The sequence below is a fragment of the Eubalaena glacialis genome, chromosome 3 (assembly GCF_028564815.1).
Source record: "Eubalaena glacialis isolate mEubGla1 chromosome 3, mEubGla1.1.hap2.+ XY, whole genome shotgun sequence".
NCBI classification, from domain to species: domain Eukaryota; kingdom Metazoa; phylum Chordata; class Mammalia; order Artiodactyla; family Balaenidae; genus Eubalaena; species Eubalaena glacialis.
The window spans coordinates 163012692-163033591 of record NC_083718.1 but is presented as its reverse complement, the minus strand read 5'-3'; the positions used below and the strand labels follow the sequence as shown (position 1 = coordinate 163033591).

The window sequence follows — 20900 nt, the reverse complement described above, 5'->3', positions numbered from 1 at the left end:
CTGAGTCTCTAAGCCTTTCCTTCTTGGGCCCCAGCGGGGGTGGGGAAGGAAAAGAGGATGAGTCACAAGATGCGACCCCCACCCCCACCCCATATCCCACCCAAAATCGGAGGAGGGCAGCGAGGAGCTGAGTTGGGGAGGGAAGAGATGAGGTGGTCAGCAGCCCACGCCTTCGCATCATCCCCTCCCCCAACACACCCACTCCCCTCAAGCCATGGCGGGTGGGCGAGGATGGCGAAGTACCCAGCCTCTACCTAGCCCCATGCTAGCCGTGGGCCCCCTACAGCCTCTAATTCCGATCCCTCCCTTCCTTATTTCTCACGGAGTCCCAGAGGCCTCCCGGAATCTCGCCCAGAAGGATCTGCCTACCTCATGAACCCCTCCATTCCCCACCCTCCCGTCTTCCCGTCGCGTAGACGAAGCCTGTCCCCAGCCGCCAGTCTCCGGCCTCTGATGTTGACACAAGCCAGAGGCGGTTTACACTGAGTGGGTCTGGAAGGTTTCAGGGCCCTGGGAACACCTCCTCCCCGCACTTGGGGGTCTCCCCAAAGCCGGGCCCGGCCGCCCCAGCTGCAGTGGCAGCTGAGAGCTCCTGACCCAATGCAATGAGAAGGAATCCTTTTACTTCAAACTGGGGGCGAAAGGGGAGCAGATAGCCTCAGGTTGGGCCACGTGCGGGGGAGGCACTTCTAGGCATCTGACAAAAGTAGGGCGGGGCATCTGGGGATTGGTTGAAACTGAGCCCGGATGTTGAAGAGCTGGGGCGAGGGGTGGGGGGTGGGGTGGGGGGGGGGTGGGGAGGGGGAGGCGGGGCTCCTGCCAATTGAGCGAGTGTTGAGGTGGGCTGCGCGATAGGGGATGAGGACCAGCTTGCCCAGAGGGGAGGCTAGGTTTCTCTGGCTGATCCCAGAAACTTCAGGGCCAGGATCGCTGGGGAGGAGCCAGTGGAGTTCTCTCTTTTTCTTTAGGAATCGTCCCGTTCCCCCTGAAAACTGTTTTGCTGTCCATCCTCCCAGCTGCAGGCTATGTCTTCTCTCTGGGGTCCTAGCAGGATGAGAGCATACCTGGGGCACCGATTAGCAGGCACGTCCCTGGCCCCTTTGTTTGGTGATTTACGAGAGACAGGTGTTTGAAAGCCCTGACTCTGCCACGTTCTGAGCACCTGGCTCTGGGGACCCAGAGACAGGCAAAAGCTCATCCCTGCTCACAGATACCATAATCTAAGGCATGAGGAAGTGGGGAGAGGCAGCATGAGATGCTGGAAGTGGTCTCTGGAACTCTAAAATAAAATCCCATCTTTGCCAATGACCCCACATGTGACCATGGGCAAGACCCTTCTCTCTCTGTGCCTCCCAGTCTGTAAAATGTGGGAGCTGGTACAGGAGGCCCAGGAGAGCAGGGGAAGAGTTTCAACTAGGAGGGTGAGGAAAGATTGTTTGTCACCCTGGACGGAATTATGTGGGCATGAATCTGACTGCTCCCCTACACCTGTGAGCTTCTTAACACTAGGTAACATACAGATAGCTTACTTTGTGCCAAATGCTCTTCTAACACTTTATATGCATTGCCTAATTTATTTCTCATAAGAACTCTTCGAGGCAGGTACTTTTATCACTCCCCCCATTTAACAGATGAGGACATTGAGGCACAGAACAGTTAAGTGACTAGCCCAAGTTCACATAGCTAATAAAGCTGCAGAGCTGGGATTTGAACCCAAGCAGTCTGGCTCCAGAGCCCAGACTTGTTGCCAGTACACAATACCGCCTCTCTTTAAGATCATTCAAGTCCTCAACGGGAGGGGCCTTGGATTGGAATATTCTTTTCTGATCCCCCAAGGCATTAAAAAGACAAAGCCCAGCAGGATATATTTGTCCTGCTCTGGCTCTTTAAACCAGGCAGGACCACCCACACAGCTTTGCCCTTGACTCATCCCAGGCCCTGTGACTGTTCCTGAACTGCCAGTCATAACCCATCTTCACCAGCTTATAATACTTGAGACCCTGATCTTGATCCTGCCTCTGCCCTTTAGGTTCGATGTTTAAAGCAATAGCAACTGACATTGGCTGAGTTGCTTCACTATGTCCCAGACGCTCTGTTAGGGGAAACACTGACTGAAACCGCCCGCCCTGGCCAGGCAAAGACAGTAACAATTTGCATGACTTAGTTTACGACAGGAGATCCTGGTAAGGAACATGGAACTAATAAGCCGCCACCAACCGGAAGAATATGGGAAAGGTCAAAAGGAGAGAGGAGACGCCAGTCCACATGTCCTACCAACCTCCCAGACTCCTCCTCGCTGGAATCCATCTTGGCTGAGCGGTTGTGCGTGCCACCAGAAAGGACCCTGAGTCAGAATGATTGGCCAGAGACAACCCGGAAACTAATCCCATCACCCTAAAACCTGAGACTGTGAGCCATGTGGCAGAGCAGTCCTCCTGGGTTCCCTTACCCTCCTGCTCTCCGCCTGGGCACCCCTTCCCAATAAAGTCTCTTGCTGTGTCAGCACGTGTGTCTCCTCGGACAATTCATTTCCGAATGTGAGACAAGAGCCCACTCTCGGGCCCGGGAAGGGGTCCCCCTTCCCGCAACAACTCTGCCCAGTCCTTTATCTGCATCATCCCAGAAATGACCTCTGCCAGGGGTCATTTCTGTTGAGGCACAGGTGTTACCAATCAGAACAGATGCTGGCCTTAGTGCTAGACCAAGGACTCTGTTCTGCCAAGAGTGAACACTTTAGTTACTGGATCAAGGGGAGCAGGCAGGAGAGAAGCTAGGGAGGTAGGGACCCAAGGCTATGGCTATTTACCAATCAATTTGCAAATATTTTGATGTTTTAACAACCAGCTGTACCAGTATGTAGGGACAGAATTTCAGTGCTGGTATCATTACTTTATTTCATGGCAGTGGATGGCAGCTCAGAGATGTTAGACAACTTGCCCATTGTAACACAGCCCACTAGTGACGGAATTGGGATTCCAACCTAGGTCTGACTCCAGAGCACACAGTCTTAACCACTAACTGACCCGTGTTCCTGGGAAAGGAGAGTGTCCAGAACAAGAGTTGTTGTTTCCACTGTTCTGCGGCTAAAGGCTGAGCCAGAGGAATGAGGTTTAAGTTCTGAAACTTTGTTGTGGCCTCTCTGTTCTCAGGCTTGGCAATACCTACTACGTATGTTGAGGGAGTGGGCTCTGCAGAATAAGGAGGGTGGAGAAGGCTGCAAGGAAGAAGGAACAGTTTGTCTGTGTGGGAGACCCCAAAAAGGAGGCGCAGAAGGCACTGAGCCCATCAGGGTTTCGATGAGGGCAGAAGTTTGCAGGCTGTGGCCACTTCAATTTGCTTCACCAAAATGCTAGCATTCCTCCCCTTGTTGGTCCCAAACTGTGCCTTTATGATGGATAATGCCTTCCTGACTCCCTGGGTTTCCTCAGCCTTGGCTAGTGCAGCCTGGTGACAGCTGGAATTCACCTTGGTTCTAGATATTTCATAGTCTTCTTAGTAGCTGGGAGAGAGTAAGATCACCAGCTTTGGGCTCTTTCCCTTTTTCTATTGGCTAAGCAGGATTTTTTTTTTTTTTTAATTTCCAAAATAGAAATCTATTATTTTTTTTTTCCTGTTAATGCATAGTGGCTAAAAAAATAATACAGAGAGGGTGGAAGTTCCCCATACTCTCTCCCTTGAGCATTACCTGCAGGGGACCTTGTGTTTTGGCTGGCCCTGCCCTCACTCACTTTCTGCTGGAGAAGCCCTATAGTGTAGTGGGTTAAATGTATAGACCCTGGGGCCAGGCTGCCTGGGTTTGCATCCCAGCTCTATCACTTTCCAGCTGTATGACCACAGGCAGTTTACTTTATCTCTCTATGTCTCAATTTCCTCATCTGTAAAATAGGGATAGTAATAACAGTACCTATTTCAAAGTGCTACTCTAAGGATTAAAATGAGTTAATATATGCAAAACGCTTAGAACCGATTTTGCTTTGGGGAATTAGCCCCCATTGTACACAGTCTTGGTGGGACTATCAATCTGGTGTCCTGCCTTCCCATGGGCAAGTGTTGGGCATGAGACGCAGGTAAGGCTAAATAGTCTCTCTCTCTCTCTCTCTCCCAAGCTAATCTGAATCTTGAGTAAGGTGACTCAAAGCTGGTAGATAACTAGCTCTGATTTATTCCAGAGCAGTGCCCTGATGACACTGTACATTCATTCCTGTTCTCTGAATCCCCAGGGATCACTTTGGTACACATCTCTTCCAAGACCTACTTCTGCTTTTCCTTTGTCTCTGTGAGCCATTTCACATCCCTCCCCCCAAATTTATTTTCTTTCTTTTTTTTAAACTTAAGCTATCTAGAGGTGACTTCTGTTTGCTTGCAGAAAATTCATATGAGTTTGTCATATTTCTCTATCGGTTATGACTCTTGGTTGCAAATGACAGAAAATCCAGCCCACAATGGGCTAAGCAAAAAAAGGATGTAGTGGCTCCAGTAAGGGAAAACCCCAGGAGTAGATTGGACTTCAGGGGTGGCTTGATTCGGGGGCTTAAACAATGTGATTAATATCTGACCTCTTTCTAGGGCTTGGCTTTGCTCACTTGTGTCAATTTCAATTTTGTTCTTGGGATCCATATAAAGGCAAGATATCTGCCATCATCTCTAACCAACATCCTTTCAGGTGGAGTCCCACAGAAAAGAAGAGAGTTTCTCTTCCCCAGGGCAGCTAGTCAACATCCTGGGCTGGTTCTCATTGGCCTGATTTGGGACAGGCTAAGTTCAGAATCAATTGCTGAAAACAGGGGGATGCAGTGCTTTCATTGGCTAGGGCTGAGTCACTTGTCTACCCTTAGAACTGGGAGGTAAGGTCAACTCCTCCCAAAGGATGTGTATCCAGAGTAGGGAAGGAGGGTGTTCTTACCAAGGACAACAGAAGTTCCTAAATTATAAAAACACATAACAAGTCATACTATCAGAGTACTGACAGGAAACAGATGGTACTCAAAGAGATAACTAAGATAGGTCAATGGGGGAACTATTTACACAGATATGGGCAGGGTTGAGAAATCAGCAAGGTATTGTCAAGCATCCTGGGGCTAGCGCCAGTGGAGAGTCATGACCATTTCTAGGCCTCACGTGGCAAGAAAGGGAACAGAGCTGTTACTTTAGGAGAGTCTTCCAGTGGGATCCATGGCCTTTGGTAAAGGAACAGAGTCACTGCCAACACCTGGCCTGGTACAGAGAGACTGAGGGTGGGTGGAATAAATACACTGACCTCCTTCTATTCCCATGTGCCATTCTCGTACTCATGTCTTCCATTGGCCAAACACAACAAGAAGCCAGAGGGCAAAGTAGCCCAGTTGATGCAAGTTCACAAGTCAGTCTCCGGGGGCAGCACAGAGAGGGTAGAAAGTGGGGGCAAGCAGAGAACAAACCTAATGGGGGAAATAAATAGATGATATAGATATGGAAACACACACATATATATGTATACTAAGTAGCTCTCTATACATAGACTTTCAAGTGCATTGATTTTCAAGTTAGACAGCCCTTGGACAAGTTACTTAACTTCTCTGAAATTCTTTTTCCTCGTGTGGGATTGGGCATAATAAGAAGAATGACTTGTTATGTGAGGCATTCAAGGAGGATAAATTGCTTAGCAGAGTGCCTGGCACAAGTAAGCACTATGTTCACATAAATATATAAACCACAGTTAAGGTGCTATATTTGTTGGAGCAGAGGCTAAGCTGCTGTAACAAATAGATCCAACCATACCATAACTCAAACGCAATAGAAATTTTTTCTTGTTTATGTACAGTCTAGGGTCAGTGTCAGGTTGAGTGGCTCTCCTTCTTATAGGAATTTGGGACTGAGGCTCCTTCTACATTGTGATTCTATCATTTCCTAAGGTCTCCAGCCAGTGAAAAGGGAACGAGAAAGGAGGAAGTTGGAAATGGCTCATATCGCTTCCTTTCATGTACCAGGGAAAACAAAAATGATTCTAGTATTTCCAAGAGTGTATTTAATACAAGAGATTGGACACAAAAATGTTGGAAGGGCTCTAGGAACAAAACACAGACAGTGAGGTTACCCAGAGATGTCTAATTAGGGGATGCCATTACCACCAGTGGGCTGGAGGGGTAAAAAGGAAGACGATGCTCTCCGGAGCCCATGTTCATTGCATTGTGAAGGCAGCTGGTGCACCTGCTGCTGTCACTACTAGAACGACCACCACTGCTGCCCTGCAGGAAGCCAGGAGCTCACACCCTTGCTGAAGTCACTTGCTGCTGCTGTTGACACTGCCAGACTTAGAGTTCAAGAGCACCATGCTGCTGAGGCTGCTGGAGTGCCAGCCACCTCTACCACCTCTGGAAGAGTGCTGCTTGACCAGGAACCCAGGAGCCTGCAGCCACTCATTGTTTTTGCTGCTCTTACAACTGCTGGAGAAAGAAAAAAAAGGCTTCTCCCTTCTGTCTTCCAAACTCCCACCAGTGCCTCTGATTGGCCAAACCTAAGGGGAAGCCAGTTGAAAAGGGAGTCTAAGAAAGTAGTTTACAGGCTTCCAGCTCCAGGCTATACAGAGGAGGGCAGAGTAGGATGAGAACAGAGTTAGAGCAAGGAGATAAGTGGCTGGTATTATAAATTCAGAGTACTGAGGACTGTAGTTTCAGCCACCTTCCTGCAGTGTTTACTGAGAGATGCTCAACTTCAAAACTAGACCAAGACTCTCTCTACCCTCCCAATAGATTTCTACAAAGAGGACGGAAACCGGAGGAGATTATGATTGTAAAGGGAGACAGACTGTCCTCGCCCCTCCTTCCTTGTGAGTGTATTCATCTGGTTGCCTTCCTGATAGCTCTTGGAGGGGGATCCCAGAAATTAGCTCATGAAGTTTTGGGGTATCCTCAATATAAAGGAAGAACCTGTTTTCTGCTCCCTGTGTCTTTCTTTCCTGTGTGTCTCCTTTACTCTCGCATCACTACCACACTCACACAGAACACTTCACTTTTGACCCTTCTGGTCCCCACACCAAAACAATTCTCTGGGACACAAGCTGGGTGTCTGAAATTTTAACTCAATTCTGATGCTATCTACCTGGAGATAGAACCTGTAAGATCCCATGGTTAAGGGCTCAGTCTTACAAACTGCTCCCATCTGAATCTCCCATTCAAATGCCAATCACAAGTAGTAGGTCCCCATGTCACCCAAAATTTCTATCCCACTTGGCTACAAATCATGGGTTTCCATGACCCCCTCCTTGGGATTGATTAATTTGCTAGAGCCACATGCAGAACTCAGGGAAATACTTACATTTACCACTTTATTAAAGGATATGATAAAGGATACAGATAAACAGCCAGATGAAGAGATGGATGGGGCAAGGTATGTGGGAAGGGCGCAGAACTTCCATGTCCTTTCCAGGCGGCGCATCACTCTCCCAGCACCTCCCGGTGTTCACCAACCTGGAAGCTCTCCAAGCCCTCTCATTTTGGGGTTTTTATGGAGGCTTCCTTACATAGGCATGATTGACTATGTAATTGGTGATCAATTCAGCCTCCAGCTGATCTCGGGGGTCCTCGCCCTGCAGTGGCTTGAAGCAGGGTTTCAGTTCCTGGCCAGAGATTGAGGTCGGGTCTCGTCAGTCAGAGCACCAGATCCTAGCCACTAGACCAGTGGTCAGTGACAAGGCCCTGGCCCTTCAGCTTTGCAGAAAAGAATTCCCACAAAGATGGAAAGTAGTGAAACAAGTAAAGTATTTATTAGGAGGAAAAAGAGTACAGTATGTGGATAGACACACAGGTGGACTCAGAGAGAGAGAAAGTCGCGCCCTCGTGGTAGCTTAAATCACTTATATGGGGCATTTTTTCCAGGTTTCCTTTGGCCAATCATTTTGATTTGCCTGGTTCAGAGTCCGTATTTGGTATATCTCAGGATCCTCCAATGTGTGCGCGCGCATCTCCAGCCAAGATGGATTCCACCGAAGAGGACTATGGGTAGTTGACATCACTTACTATGGGGTGGCACGCCCTCCCTTTTTGACCTCCAGGGAGCCTTTCTGCGCATGTGTAGTCAGGGAGGTCTCCTTGATTTTCGAGAATGAGAAATAGGTGGTCTCTTATCTTTTATCTGGGCAGGGCCCAACCTCCTCTCTCAATTGTCCTGCCATTCTCATCTTGGAGTATCCGTCCACAGGGAACGAATCTCCAATTGCTTTCCTTGGGGGGCCCATCTACCTCCTGCCTCACAGCCCCTCTCCCCTCCCAGGAAGTCAAGGGATGGGAAAGAAAGTTCCAAACCTACAACCAATGGGTTGGTTCCCCTGGCAACCAGCCCCATCCTTAGGTAACCCAAGGGCATGCCAAAGTCACCTCATTAACATGACAAAAGACACCATTCTCTATCCATTTAGGAAATTCCAAGTGTTTTAGAAACTATGCTGTCAACGAAGACCAAATATATATTTCTTATTATAATTCACAATATCACACTCAGGAAGGGGAATTGACTCATTTGTCAGTTCTCTCTCAGTTGACCCATAATATCATCTGCCTCATTGCTGCAATGGCAAGGGTAAGATGATGTAGGAAAAGGTATCGGGGAGAGATGATGTAGTGACAGTGCCAATTGGAGAGAGAAAATAGCATGCCCTGGAGTGGTCAGTTCCTGAGAGTTATGGAAGACAGATCTCACAGTCCAGCACTGATCCACTGAACTTTTCGCGACAATGGGAATGTTCTACCTCCATGCTTATCGCTTATCCAATATGGTAGCTATTAGCCACTCGTGACTAGCACTTGAAATGTGGCTAGTGTGAATGAAGAAACAGAATTTAAAATTTTTATTTAACTTTAATCAATTTTAATTTAAATAATCACATATAGGTTGTGCTTATTAGATCGGACAGCACCAGTTGCCGAACCTGAAGTTGGAGATAAAGAGACTGCATAAGATTGGGAGCTGCAGGCTTGCTGGGACCATTGCAGAGGAACCCCACGTGCTGCCAGCTGGGAGTCAGCAGACAAATGTGACTATGTTTCAAGAGCCCATCCATATCTAAGAGAATGGTTTAGGATCAAATCTCTCACCAGCAGAGCCTGTAGGGAGCTCACTGCTGGCTCTTGAATCTACAGACCGTGAATTGGATTAGTGGTGGCGAGGCTGAAATTCAACCAGAACACGCTGTCGACTAAAAAATTATTCACAGTCTAAAAGTTGAGAGTTATCTTTTATTCTGTAACCGAGCAGGACCCTATGGGGCCTTCCTGGGACAGGCCTTCCCCGTATCCTCTGCTTTAGTTCCTCTCTGAAGCAGCTAGATAACAGTATTTGATACACATTTCCTGAGTTGTTTTACAGATGTGAAAACCCCCCACCAAATGGAAGATGTTAACTACTTGATGACCATGAGAACATGGGCCCAGACCTCCTGGAGCCTAAGGACTGATAATGTTAACCCCTGTGACACCACTCTGTTACCTCACCATCAGCCAATCAGAGAATTGTGCATGAGCTGATCACTTACCCTTTGACCCATCTCCTTCACCTGGCTTTTTTTTTTTTTTTTTTGGCTGCGTTGGGTCTTTGTTGCTGAGCACAGGCTTTTCTCTAGTTGCGGCGAGCAGGGGCTAGTCTTTGTCGTGGTGCACGGGCTTCTCATTGCGGTGGCTTCTCTTGTGGCAGAGCACAGGCTCTAGGCACATGAGCTTCAGTAGTTGTGGCATGTGGGCTCAGTAGTTGTGGCTCTTGGACTCTAGAGTGCAGGCTCGGTAGTTGTGGCACACGGGCTTAGTTGCTCTGCGGCATGTGGGATCTTCCCAGACCAGGGATTGAACCCATGTCCCCTGCATTGGCAGGCGGATTCTTAACCACTGAACCACCAGGGAAGCCCCCCTCACCTGCTTTTAAAAATGCTTTGCCAAAACCCTTCAGGGAGCTCGGGGCTTTTTAGGGAATGAGACACCTGTCTCCTTGCATGGCCCTGCAATAAACCTTTCTCTGCTCCAAACTCCGATGTTTCAGTTTGTTTGGCTTCACTGTGCATCGGGCACATGAACTTGCGCTAACAATTCAGTGGGAATTTTTAGGACTTCAAACCCAGGAGGCAGCATCTCAAGCAGCCATGATAGAACTGCTCCGAGGAGGTGAGGCGGGAGCTAGGATATACTGGAGTTTTGCAACAAAGGGCAGGTAGTAGGGAACATCAAAAGATTACTTTTGCCCACCCCCACCAAAGCCTCCTCTGGCTGCACGGGTCCCAGGCCTGAGCCCCACCCATGCCAAGGCCTCCTCTGGCCATGTGGGTCTCAGTGGGCCTGAGCACTGCCACCCCCCATAGCCTCCATGGGCCACGCGGGTCCAGGCGGGCCGAGCACCACCCTCCTCCAAAGCCTCCTCCAGCTGTGCTGGCCCCTGCGGACACACCCATGGAAGCCAGCACCCCAGCCAGCCTGTGCGGGCACATGTGCTCCAGGCCAGCTTCAGAGGCAGACACTGGTGAAAGGAACACACGCAGAGGTGGTGCTGACACAGCAGGTTCAGAGACCTACCTAGAGGTCTTGGAGGCCCTCCTGTGGAGGCAGGGGTTGGATGTAGCTCACCGTGGGGGCAAGGACACTAATAGCAAAGGCACCAGGGAATTTTAATTTTTAATTTATTTTATTTTTTTTCCAATTTTTTTTTGCTGTTGTGTTTTGTTGTTTCAATTTTATTTTTTCTAATATACTTTTTATTTTTCTAATTTTATTTTATTTTTTATGCTTTGTTACTGTTATGCTCTTTTTTGTTGTTGTCTGTTTTGTTTTTTTGGGTTTTTTTTCCCCCCGCTGCATGGCTTGTGGGGTCTTTGTTCCCAGGCCAGGGGTTGGGCCTGAGCCCCTGTGGTGGGAGTGCTGAGTCCAAGCTGCTGGAATAACAGAGTACTTCAGGCCCCAGGGAATATTAATAGGTGTGATCTCTCCCAGAGGTCCTCATCTTGGCACCAAGACCTGGCTCCACCCAACTGCCTGCAAACTCCAGGGCTGGACACCTCAGACCAAACAACCAGCAAGACAAGAACACAGCCCCACCCATCAACAAAAATGAGATGACAGAGAAATATGTTACAGACGAAGGAGAAAGGTAAAAACCTACAGGACCAAATAAATGAAGAGGAAATAGGCAATCTACCTGAAAAAAGAATTCAGAGTAATGATAGTAAAGATGATCCAAGATCTCGGAAATAGAATGAAGGCACGGATGGAGAAAATACAAGAAATGTTTAACAAGGACCTAGAAGAACTAAAGAACAAACAAACAGTGATGAACAACACAATAACTGAAATGAAAAATACACTAGAAAGACTCAATACCAGAATTACTGAGGCAGAAGAACAAATAAGTGAGCTGGAAGATAGAATGGTAGAAATAACTGCTGAAGAGCAGAATAAAGAAAAAAGAATGAAAAGAAATGAGGACAGTCTCAGAGACCTCTGGGACAACATTGAACACATCAACATTCAAATTATAGGGGTCCCAGAAGAAGAAGAGAAAGAGAAAGGGTCTGAGAAAATATTTGAAGAGATTATAGTCGAAAACTTCCCTAACATGGGAAAGGAAATAGCCACCCAAGTCCAGGAAGCACAGAGAGTCCCATACAGGATAAACCCAAGGAGAAACATGCCAAGACACATATTAATCAAACTAACAAAAATTAAATTCAAGGAAAAAATATTAAAAGCAGCAAGGGAGGGGCTTCCCTGGTGGCGCAGTGGTTGAGAATCTGCCTGCCAATGCAGGGGACATGGGTTCAGGCCTAGTCTGGGAAGATCCCACATGCCGCGGAGCAACTGAGCCCGTGAGCCACAACTACTGAGCCTGCGCATCTGGAGCCTGTGCTCCGCAACAAGAGAGGCCGCGACACTGAGAGGCCCATGCACCGCGATGAAGAGTGGCCCCCGCTCGCCGCAACTAGAGAAAGCCCTTGCACAGAAACGAAGACCCAACACAGCCAAAATAAATAAATAAATAAATTAATTAATTAAAAAAAAAAAAAAAAAAAAAAAAGCAGCAAGGGAAAGCAACAAATAAGATACAAGGGAATCCCCATAAGGTTATCAGCTGATTTTTCAGCAGAAACTCAGCAGGTCAGAAGAGAGCAGCAGGATATATTTAAAGTGATGAAAGGGAAAAACCTACAACCAAGATTACTCTACCCAGCAAGGATATCATTCAGATTTGATGGAGAAATCAAAAGCTTTACAGACAAGCAAAAGCTAAGAGAATTCAGCACCACCAAACAACCTTTACAACAAATGCTAAAGGAACTTCTCTAGGCGGGAAACACAAGAGAAGAAAAAGACCTACAAAAACAAACCCAAAACCATTAAGAAAACGGTAATAGGAAAATGCATATTGATAATTACCTTAAATGTAAATGGATTAAATGCTCCAACCAAAAGACACAGACGGGCCGAATGGATACAAAAACAAGACCTGTATATATGCTGTCTACAAGAGATCCACTTCAGACCTAGGGACACATACAGACTGAAAGTGAGGGGGTGGAAAAAGATATTCCATGCAAATGGAAATCAAAAGAAAGCTGGAGTAGCAATACTCATATCAGACAAAATAGACTTTAAAATAAAGACTCTTACAACATATAAGGCAGGACACTACATGATCATCAAGGGATCAATCCAAGAAGATATAACAATTATAAATATTTATGCACCCAACATAGGAGCACCTCAATACATAAGGCAAATGCTAACAGCCATAAAAGGGGAAATCGACAGTAACACAATAAGAGTGGGGGACTTTAACACCCCACTTACACCAATGGACAGATCATCCAGACATAAAATTAATAAGGAAACACAAGCTTTAAATGACACATTAGACCAGATAGGCTTAATTGATATTTATAGGACATTCCATCCAAAAACAGCAGAAAACACTTTCTTCTAAAGTGCACATGGAACATTCTCCAGGACAGATCACATCTTCGGTCACAAATCAAGCCTCGGTAAATTTAAGAAAATTGTAATCATATCAAGCATCTTTTCTGACCACAATGTTATGAGATTAGAAATCAATTACAGGGAAACAAACCATAAAAAACACAAACGCATGGAGGCTAAACAGTATACTACTAAATAACCAAGAGATAACTGAAGAAATCAAAGAGGAAATCAAAAAATACCTAGAAACAAATGGCAATGAAAACACGACAACCCAAAACCTATGGGATGCAGCAAAAGCGGCTCTAAGAGGGAAGTTTATAGCAATACCATCCTACCTCAAGAAACAAGAAAAATCTCAAATAAACAACCTAACCTTACACCTAAAGCAACTAGAGAAAGAAGAACAAACAAAACCCAAAGTTAGTAGAAGGAAAGAAATCATAAAAATCAGAGCAGAAATAAATGAAATAGAAACAAAGAAAACAACAGCAAAGATCAATGAAACTAAAAGCTGGTGCTTTGAGAAGATAAAAGAAATTGATAAACCTTTAGCCAGACTCATCAAGAAAAAGAGGGACAGGACTCAAACAAATAAAATTGGAAGTGAAAAAGGAGAAATTACAACTGACACCACAGAAATACAAAGGATTATAAGAGACTACTACAAGCAACTACATGCCAATGAAATGGATAACCTGGAAGAAATGGACAAATCCTTAGAAAGGTACAACCTTCCAAGACTGAACCAGGAAGAAATAGAAAATATGAACAGACCAATCACAAGTAATGAAATTGAAACTGTGATTAAAAATCTTCCAACAAACAAAAGTCCAGGACCAGATGGCTTCACAGGTGAATTCTATCAAACATTTAGAGAAGAGCTAACACCCATCCTTCGCAAATTCTTGCAAAACATTGCAGATGAAGGAACACTCCCAAGCTCATTCTACGAGGCCATCATCACCCTGATACCAAAATCAGACAAAGTATCACCAAAAAAAAGAAAATTACAGACCAATATCACTGATGAACATAGACGCAAAAATCTTCAACAAAATACTAGCAAATAGAATCCAACAACACACTAAAAGGATCATACACCATGGTCAAGTGGGATTTATCCCAGGGATGCAAGATTCTTCAATATATGTAAATCAATCAATGTGATACACCATATTAACAAATTGAAGAATAAAAACTGTATGATCATCTCAATAGATGCAGAAAAAGCTTTTGACAAAATTCAACACCCATTTATGATAAAAACTCTCCAGAAAGTGGGAATAGAGGGAGCCTACCTCAACATAATAAAGGCCATATATGACAAATCCAGAGCAAACATCATTCTCAATGGTGAAAAATTGAAAGCATTTCCTCTAAGATCAGGAACAAGACAAGAATGTCCACTCTCACCACAATTATTCAACATAGTTTTGGAAGTCCTAGCCATAGCAATCAGAGAAGAAAAAGAAATAAAAGGAATCCAAATTGGAAAAGAAGAAGTAGAACTGTCACTGTTGGCAGATGACATGATACTATACATAGAAAATCCTAAAGATGCCATCAGAAAACTACTGGTGCTAATCAATTAATTTGGTAAAGTTGCAGGATACAAAACTAATGCACAGAAATCTCTTGCATTCCTATACACTAGCAACAAAAGATCAGAAAGAGAAATTAAGGAAACAATCTCATTTACCATTGTCATAAAAAGAATAAAATACCTAGGAATAAACCTACCTAAGGAGGCAAAAGACCTCTACTCAGAAAACTGTAAGATACTGATGAAAGAAATCAAAGACAACACAAACAGATGGAGCGATATGCCCTGTTCTTGGATTTGAAGAATCAGTATTTGAAAATGAACATACTTCCCAAAGGAATCAACAGATTCAGTGCAACCCCTATCAAATTACCAATGGCATTTTTCACAGAATTAAAACAAAAAATTTTACAATTTGTATGGATACACGAAAGACCCTGAATAGCCAAAGCAATCTTGAGAAAGAAAAATGGAGCTGGAGGAATCAGGCTCCCTGGCTTCAGACTATACTACAAAGCTACAATAATCAAGACAGTATGGTACTGGCACAAAAGCAGAAATATAGATCAATGGAACAGGATAGAAAGCCCAGAGATAAACCCATGCACCTATGGTCACCTCATCTATGACAAAGGAGGCAAGAATATACAACGGAGAAAAGACAGTCTCTTCAATAAGTGGTGCTGGAAAAACTGGACAGCTACATGTTAAAGAATGAAATTAGAACACTCCCTAACACCATACACAAAAATAAACTCAAAATGGATTAAAGACTTAAATGAAAGGCTGGACACTATGAAACTCTTAGAGAAAAACATAGGCAGAACACTCTATGACATAAATCACAGCAAAATCCTTTTTGACGCACCTCCTAGAGAAATGGAAATAAGAACAAAAATAAACAAATGGGACCTAATGAAACTTAAAAGCTTTTGCACAGGAAAGGAAACCATAAACAAGACAAAAAGACAACCCTCAGAATGGGAGAAAATATTTGCAAATGAAGCAACTGACAAGGGATTAATCTCCAAAATATACAAACAGCTCATGCAGCTCAATATCAAAAAACAAACAACCCAATCAAAAAATGGGTGGAAGACCTAAATAGACTTTTCTCTAAAGACATACAGATGGCCAAGAGGCACATGAAAAGATGCTCAACATCACTAATTATTAGAGAAATGCAAACCAAAACTAAAATGAGGTACCACCTCACACAGGTCAGAATGGCCATCATCAAAAAATCTACAAACAATAAATGCTGGAGAGGGTGTAGAGAAAAGGGAACCCTCTTACACTATTGGTGGGAATGTAAATTGATATAACCACTATGGAGAACAGTATGGAGGTTCCTTAAAAAACTAAAAATGGGACTTCTCTGGTGGCGCAGTGGTTGGGAATACACCTGCCAATGCAGAGGACACGGGTTCGAACCCTGGTCCGGGAGGATCCCACATGCCACGGAGAAACTAAGCCCGTGTGCCACAACTGCTGAGCCTGTGCTCTGGAGCCCGCGAGCCACAACTACTGAGCCCGCGAGCTGCAACTACTGAGGTCCGCGTGCCTAGAGCCCGCTCTGCAACGGGAGAGGCCACCTCAATGAGAAGCCCATGCACCACAAGGAAGAGTAGCCCCTGCTCGCCGCAACTAGAGAAGGGCTGCGTGCAGCAAGAAAGACCCAAGGCAGCCAAAAGTAAATAAATAAAATAAATAAATTTATTAAAAAAAAAAAAACTAAAAATAGAACTACCATATGACCCAGCAATCCCACTCCTGGGCATATACCCAGAGAAAACCATAATTCCAAAAGATACATTCACCCCCAATGTTCATTGCAGCACTGTTTACAATAGCCAGGACATGGAAACAACCTAAATGTCCATCAACAGATGAATGGATAAAGAAGATGTGGTACATATATAGAACGGAATATTACTAAGCAATAAAAAGCAACAAAACTGTGCCATTTGCAGAGACGTGGATGGACCTAGAGACTGTCATACAGAGTGAAGTAAGTCAGAAAGAGAAAAACAAATATCATATATTAAAACATATGTGGAATTTAGAAAAATGGTACAGATGAACCTATTTGCAAAACAGAAATAGAGACACAGACGTAGACAACAAATGTATGGATACCAAGGGGGAGGGGGGAGGTGGGATGGATTGGGAGATTGACATTGACATATGTACACTACTATGTATGAAGTAGATGGCTGGTGAGGGCCTACTGTATAGCACAGAGAAAAAAAAAAAAAGAAGGTACAATCTGTTTTCAGGACATATATTGAGTTAACCTTAAAAATGCATTTCAATATACATTGGGAGCAGACAAATACTGTTTGATTCCACTTATACGAGGTACCTAGAATAGTCAAATTCATAGAGTCAGAAAGTACATTGGGAGATGCCAGGGGCCGGGGGGTGGGGGGGTGGGGAGTGGGAAAGGGGAGTTAGTGTTTAATGGGGACAGAGTTTCAGTTTAGGAAGGTGAAAAATTCAGGAGATGGATGACGGTGAGAGTTGCACAACACAGTGAATGTACTTAGTGCCACTGAACTGTACAGTTAAATATGGTTAAAATAGTAAGTTTTATATTATGTGACTTTTACCACAATAAAAAAAAACATTAAAAAAAAGATAACCAGGATATATTAAGTAAAAAAGCAAAAAAAAAAAAAAAAAAAAAGAAGATTATTGTTAATTAAAGAAAACCAGATATCCCAAGTTAAGGAATTTAGCACTTTTGTATGTATGGGTAGATGCAAGAGTCTGAGCTCACTGAAATCATTCCTCTGATATGTACCTCAGCTATCTGGGGCCAGTATCCTGTGCTTTCTCATCCAGAGTTTCCTCAGGGCTCACCGCAGGGAGTGGCTGCAGTCTGATGGCTGCTCGATGGCAGGTATTCTTTCCTTCCTGAGTTTCCTCAGGGCTCACCAGCTCATGTTGGAGGGCTGCAATCGCTGATGACTGTGACATCCTTTGTTTACTGATATGGCAGGAAATATCCCATTTCTCAACGCCAGAACAACATACCAATCACTAAAATATTGAAACATTTCCACATCAGTTGGTAAATAGCCACTTCCCCGAGTGCCACCTGCCACCCCCTGCCACCCTGCTCCCACCACCAGGACTCCCTGGATTCCTGAACCACCAAGTGGAACCACCCCTGCTCCTCTGCCTCTGGCCTGACACATCAGGGAGCTTTCAGGACCGGCAACTGGCCTGCAACTGTTCTGATGGGTTGATGCCTGTGCTACTGTGGTTGTTAAATGTTTGAAGCATCACCCCTGGTGCTGGACACTGAAAGCACAGCAACTGCTATGTCGTTGCTTGTGCAGGGGAAGAGCGGTTATGATCCACAGGAAGAGGCCTGCCCCAACTCACCATGGGCAGTCACACGAGAAATCTGTTTTTTCCTTTCTCCCTCCTCCCTGAAACTCACACCAGAGAAGCAATCACAGGAAGGGGGTGAGTATGTCAGAGCTCCCTCCCTGCCCCTAGCAGCTGGAGCTTTAAGTCTGCCCTTCATGGAGTCATGGAGTGGGGCTGGGAAAGAGCTTTGAGTCAAATGTGAAACTGAAACTTTAACTAACTGAGGTTAATTCAGTCATTAAAAGTGATGGAGGGCTTCCTTGGTGTCCCAGTGGTTGAGAATCCGCCTGCCAATGCAGGGGATACTGGTTCGAGCCCTGGTCCAGGAAGATCCCACATGCCGCGGAGCAACTAAGCCCGTGCGCCACAACTATTGAGCCCACGTGCCACAGCTACTGAAGCCCGCGCCTAGAGTCCGTGCTTCACAACAAAAGAAGCCACCGCAATGAGAAGCCCGCGCACCGCAATGAAGAGTAGCCCCTGGTCGCCTCAACTAGAGAAAGCCCGTGCACAGCAATGAAGACTCAACACAGCCAAAAATAAATAAATAAATAAATAAATACATTTATTAAAAAAAAAAAAGTGATAGAAATAGTGGGGTAGGGATGGGTGGGAAGGTGAAAGGAATCTACTCCCTTGATCCAGGCGCTGACCTTCTCCTGTCTGCCATTGCCCATCTCTGGCACATCTCCTTCTCCCTGGCCCTGGAATGCTCAGCCACTGAGCCCAGGGCAGGCCCTGTCCTTTGGTCACACACACACACGCACACACACACACACCCTAGCATGCCTGGCTGCCTCTTAAGACGTCTAAGAGCCTTTGGGAATACCGGAACAGATCAAGGCATGTAGGGGCCAGCCTGGCCATTAAAGGAGGTGAGCTGCTATGCGGTCCCATGGCCTCAGTCTCTACTTGTGGAAATACCTGTCTCAAGTTGTGCTGATCAGATGCCATCTCTGGGAATTTGGAATTTTGAGTGGAGAGGCATAGAAATCTCAGTGTCAATGGACCAGAAGCCCATTGATGGTGGTGCTCTAGGAAGAAAGCCCTGTGATCTCTTGCTAGGGCGGGGGAGGGAGTGTCTCTAAGTCTGCCCTTGTGGCAATTTCTTGGCTGTTCAACCCTGTCTTGGAATCCATGATCTATCCTTGACCCTTCTAATGTTCATCCCCTGCTCGCCCCTCCTACCTTCTGCCTTTTTCCCCTTAAGTTAGCCAGAGCCAGTTCCTACGGCTTGCAGCCAAACCACTCTCAACTAATGAAGGCCATGTAAGGTGAGAGACAGGAGGTGCAATGAGAAGGAGTGCCAGCAGAGGACACTCTGGGCTCACTTTGAAGGGGACTTTGAGTGGTCTCAAAGGTTCTGGAGGCCTTTGAAGGGAAGATGGGTGGCTCTTCCTTTATGTATTTATTCTAGCAAGGACAGGGAGGGTGCATGAGGAGATGGTGAAATGGAAGTTGGGGCCTCTGTTTCAATCATATCTACATCATTCACTTTACTCACTGTGTGACCTTGTGCAGGTCACATAACCTCTCTGGTTTCCTCCTTTGTAAAACTGAGATAAAACTAGAACCTACCTTAAAAGGTTGTTGTGAGGATTAAACGCAACAATGCATATTTTTTTTAAAAAAGTTAAGTATAATTGATTTACAATATTGTATTAGTTTTAGTTATACAGCAAAGTGATTCAGTTATACATTATATATATATTTTTCAGATTCTTTTCCATTATAGGTTATTACAAGATATTGTATATAGTTCCCTGTGCTATACAGTAAATCCTTATTGTTTATTTTATATATAGTGGTGTATATCTGTTAATCCCATACTCCTAATTTATCCCTCCCCACACCCTCTTTCTCTTTTGGTAATCATAAGTTTGTTTTCTATGTCTGTGAGTGTGCAACAATGCATCTTAAGTGCTTAGGAGAAGGCCAGAGATAGAGCCAGAAAATAACAAGTGACAACAAAAGAGGGTGACAGGACAGTGGTCACTGACTTCAGATGCTTCTAGAGAACAGAGATGTTATGGCAGGGGGGGAGGCTTGGTGCAGAGGAGGAGGATGGGAAGAGGTGGAAGATTCTGAGGTCAAAGTTTGGTGGAACAATTTTGGTGGAAAAGGGTAATGGGGACACCTTCTCCTTTGAGGTGATGGGAAGGGCAATTAGGACAAACACTGGAAAAATTGCAGGTAAGCGTGTAAGTCAAGAGACTTCCTCTCCTCACACAGGCCTCCGGTCTTTGTGAAGCAGCCCATCTGCTCAACTAGGGGCTGGATGAGGAAGGTTCAGCTCCTCCACGTTCACAACCCTGGGCCTCCTTTTTCATGTGAGTCCTACGTCATTCTTCTCTTAACTTGCATCATTTATTCATTCATTTAATACATATTTTTGGATTAAATGTACTAATACTAAGTACTAAGCTCTGGGTATACAAATGTGAACCAGACTGTATTAGCCAGGGTTCTTGAGAGAGACAGAACTAAAAGCATTTATCTATCTATCTATCTATCTATCTATCTATCTATCTATCTATCTATCTATCTATCTACCTACCTACCTAGAGAGAGAGAGAGAAAGCGAGAAGGAATGGCTCCCACCTTTATGCAGGCTGAGAAATCCCAAGATCTGCAGCCAGCAAGCTGGGGACCCACAAGAGCCTATGGTGTAAGTCCCAGTCCTAGTCTGAGTCTGAAGGCAGAAGCAGACCAATATCCCAGCTCAGAGCTAGTCAGGAGAGAGAGCAAACTCTCCCTCAGCTTTTTGTTCTATTCAAACCTTAGTGGATTGGATGAAGCCCACCACTATGGGGAGGGCAATCTGCTTTACTGAGTCCATTAAGTCAAATGCTAACCTCATCCAGAAACACCCTTGCAGACACACCCTATGGACCTGTCAAGTTGACACATGAAATTTACCATCATGAAGACCAACATGGCAACCCCTCTCACGGAGTTTACAGCCAAACAGACATAAAGTAACCAATAATTATGTGATTACACATCGTTGTCACAATATGCCATGAGGGAAATGACAGGATGCTTGACCG

General features: G+C 45.1%; 1 protein-coding gene across 1 annotated transcript in view; it reads left to right on the top strand.

Annotated features, from left to right (window-relative positions):
• Nucleotides 1–10102: 10102 nt before the first annotated feature.
• Nucleotides 10103–20900, top strand: part of LOC133087213 (polyadenylate-binding protein 4) — a 35772-nt gene continuing 24974 nt past the window's right edge. Inside the window, exons 1-2 of the mRNA XM_061184018.1 lie at nucleotides 10103–10124; nucleotides 10319–10515. Coding sequence (XP_061040001.1) covers nucleotides 10103–10124; nucleotides 10319–10515 — 219 coding nt within the window. The remainder of the gene's footprint in view (nucleotides 10125–10318; nucleotides 10516–20900) is intronic.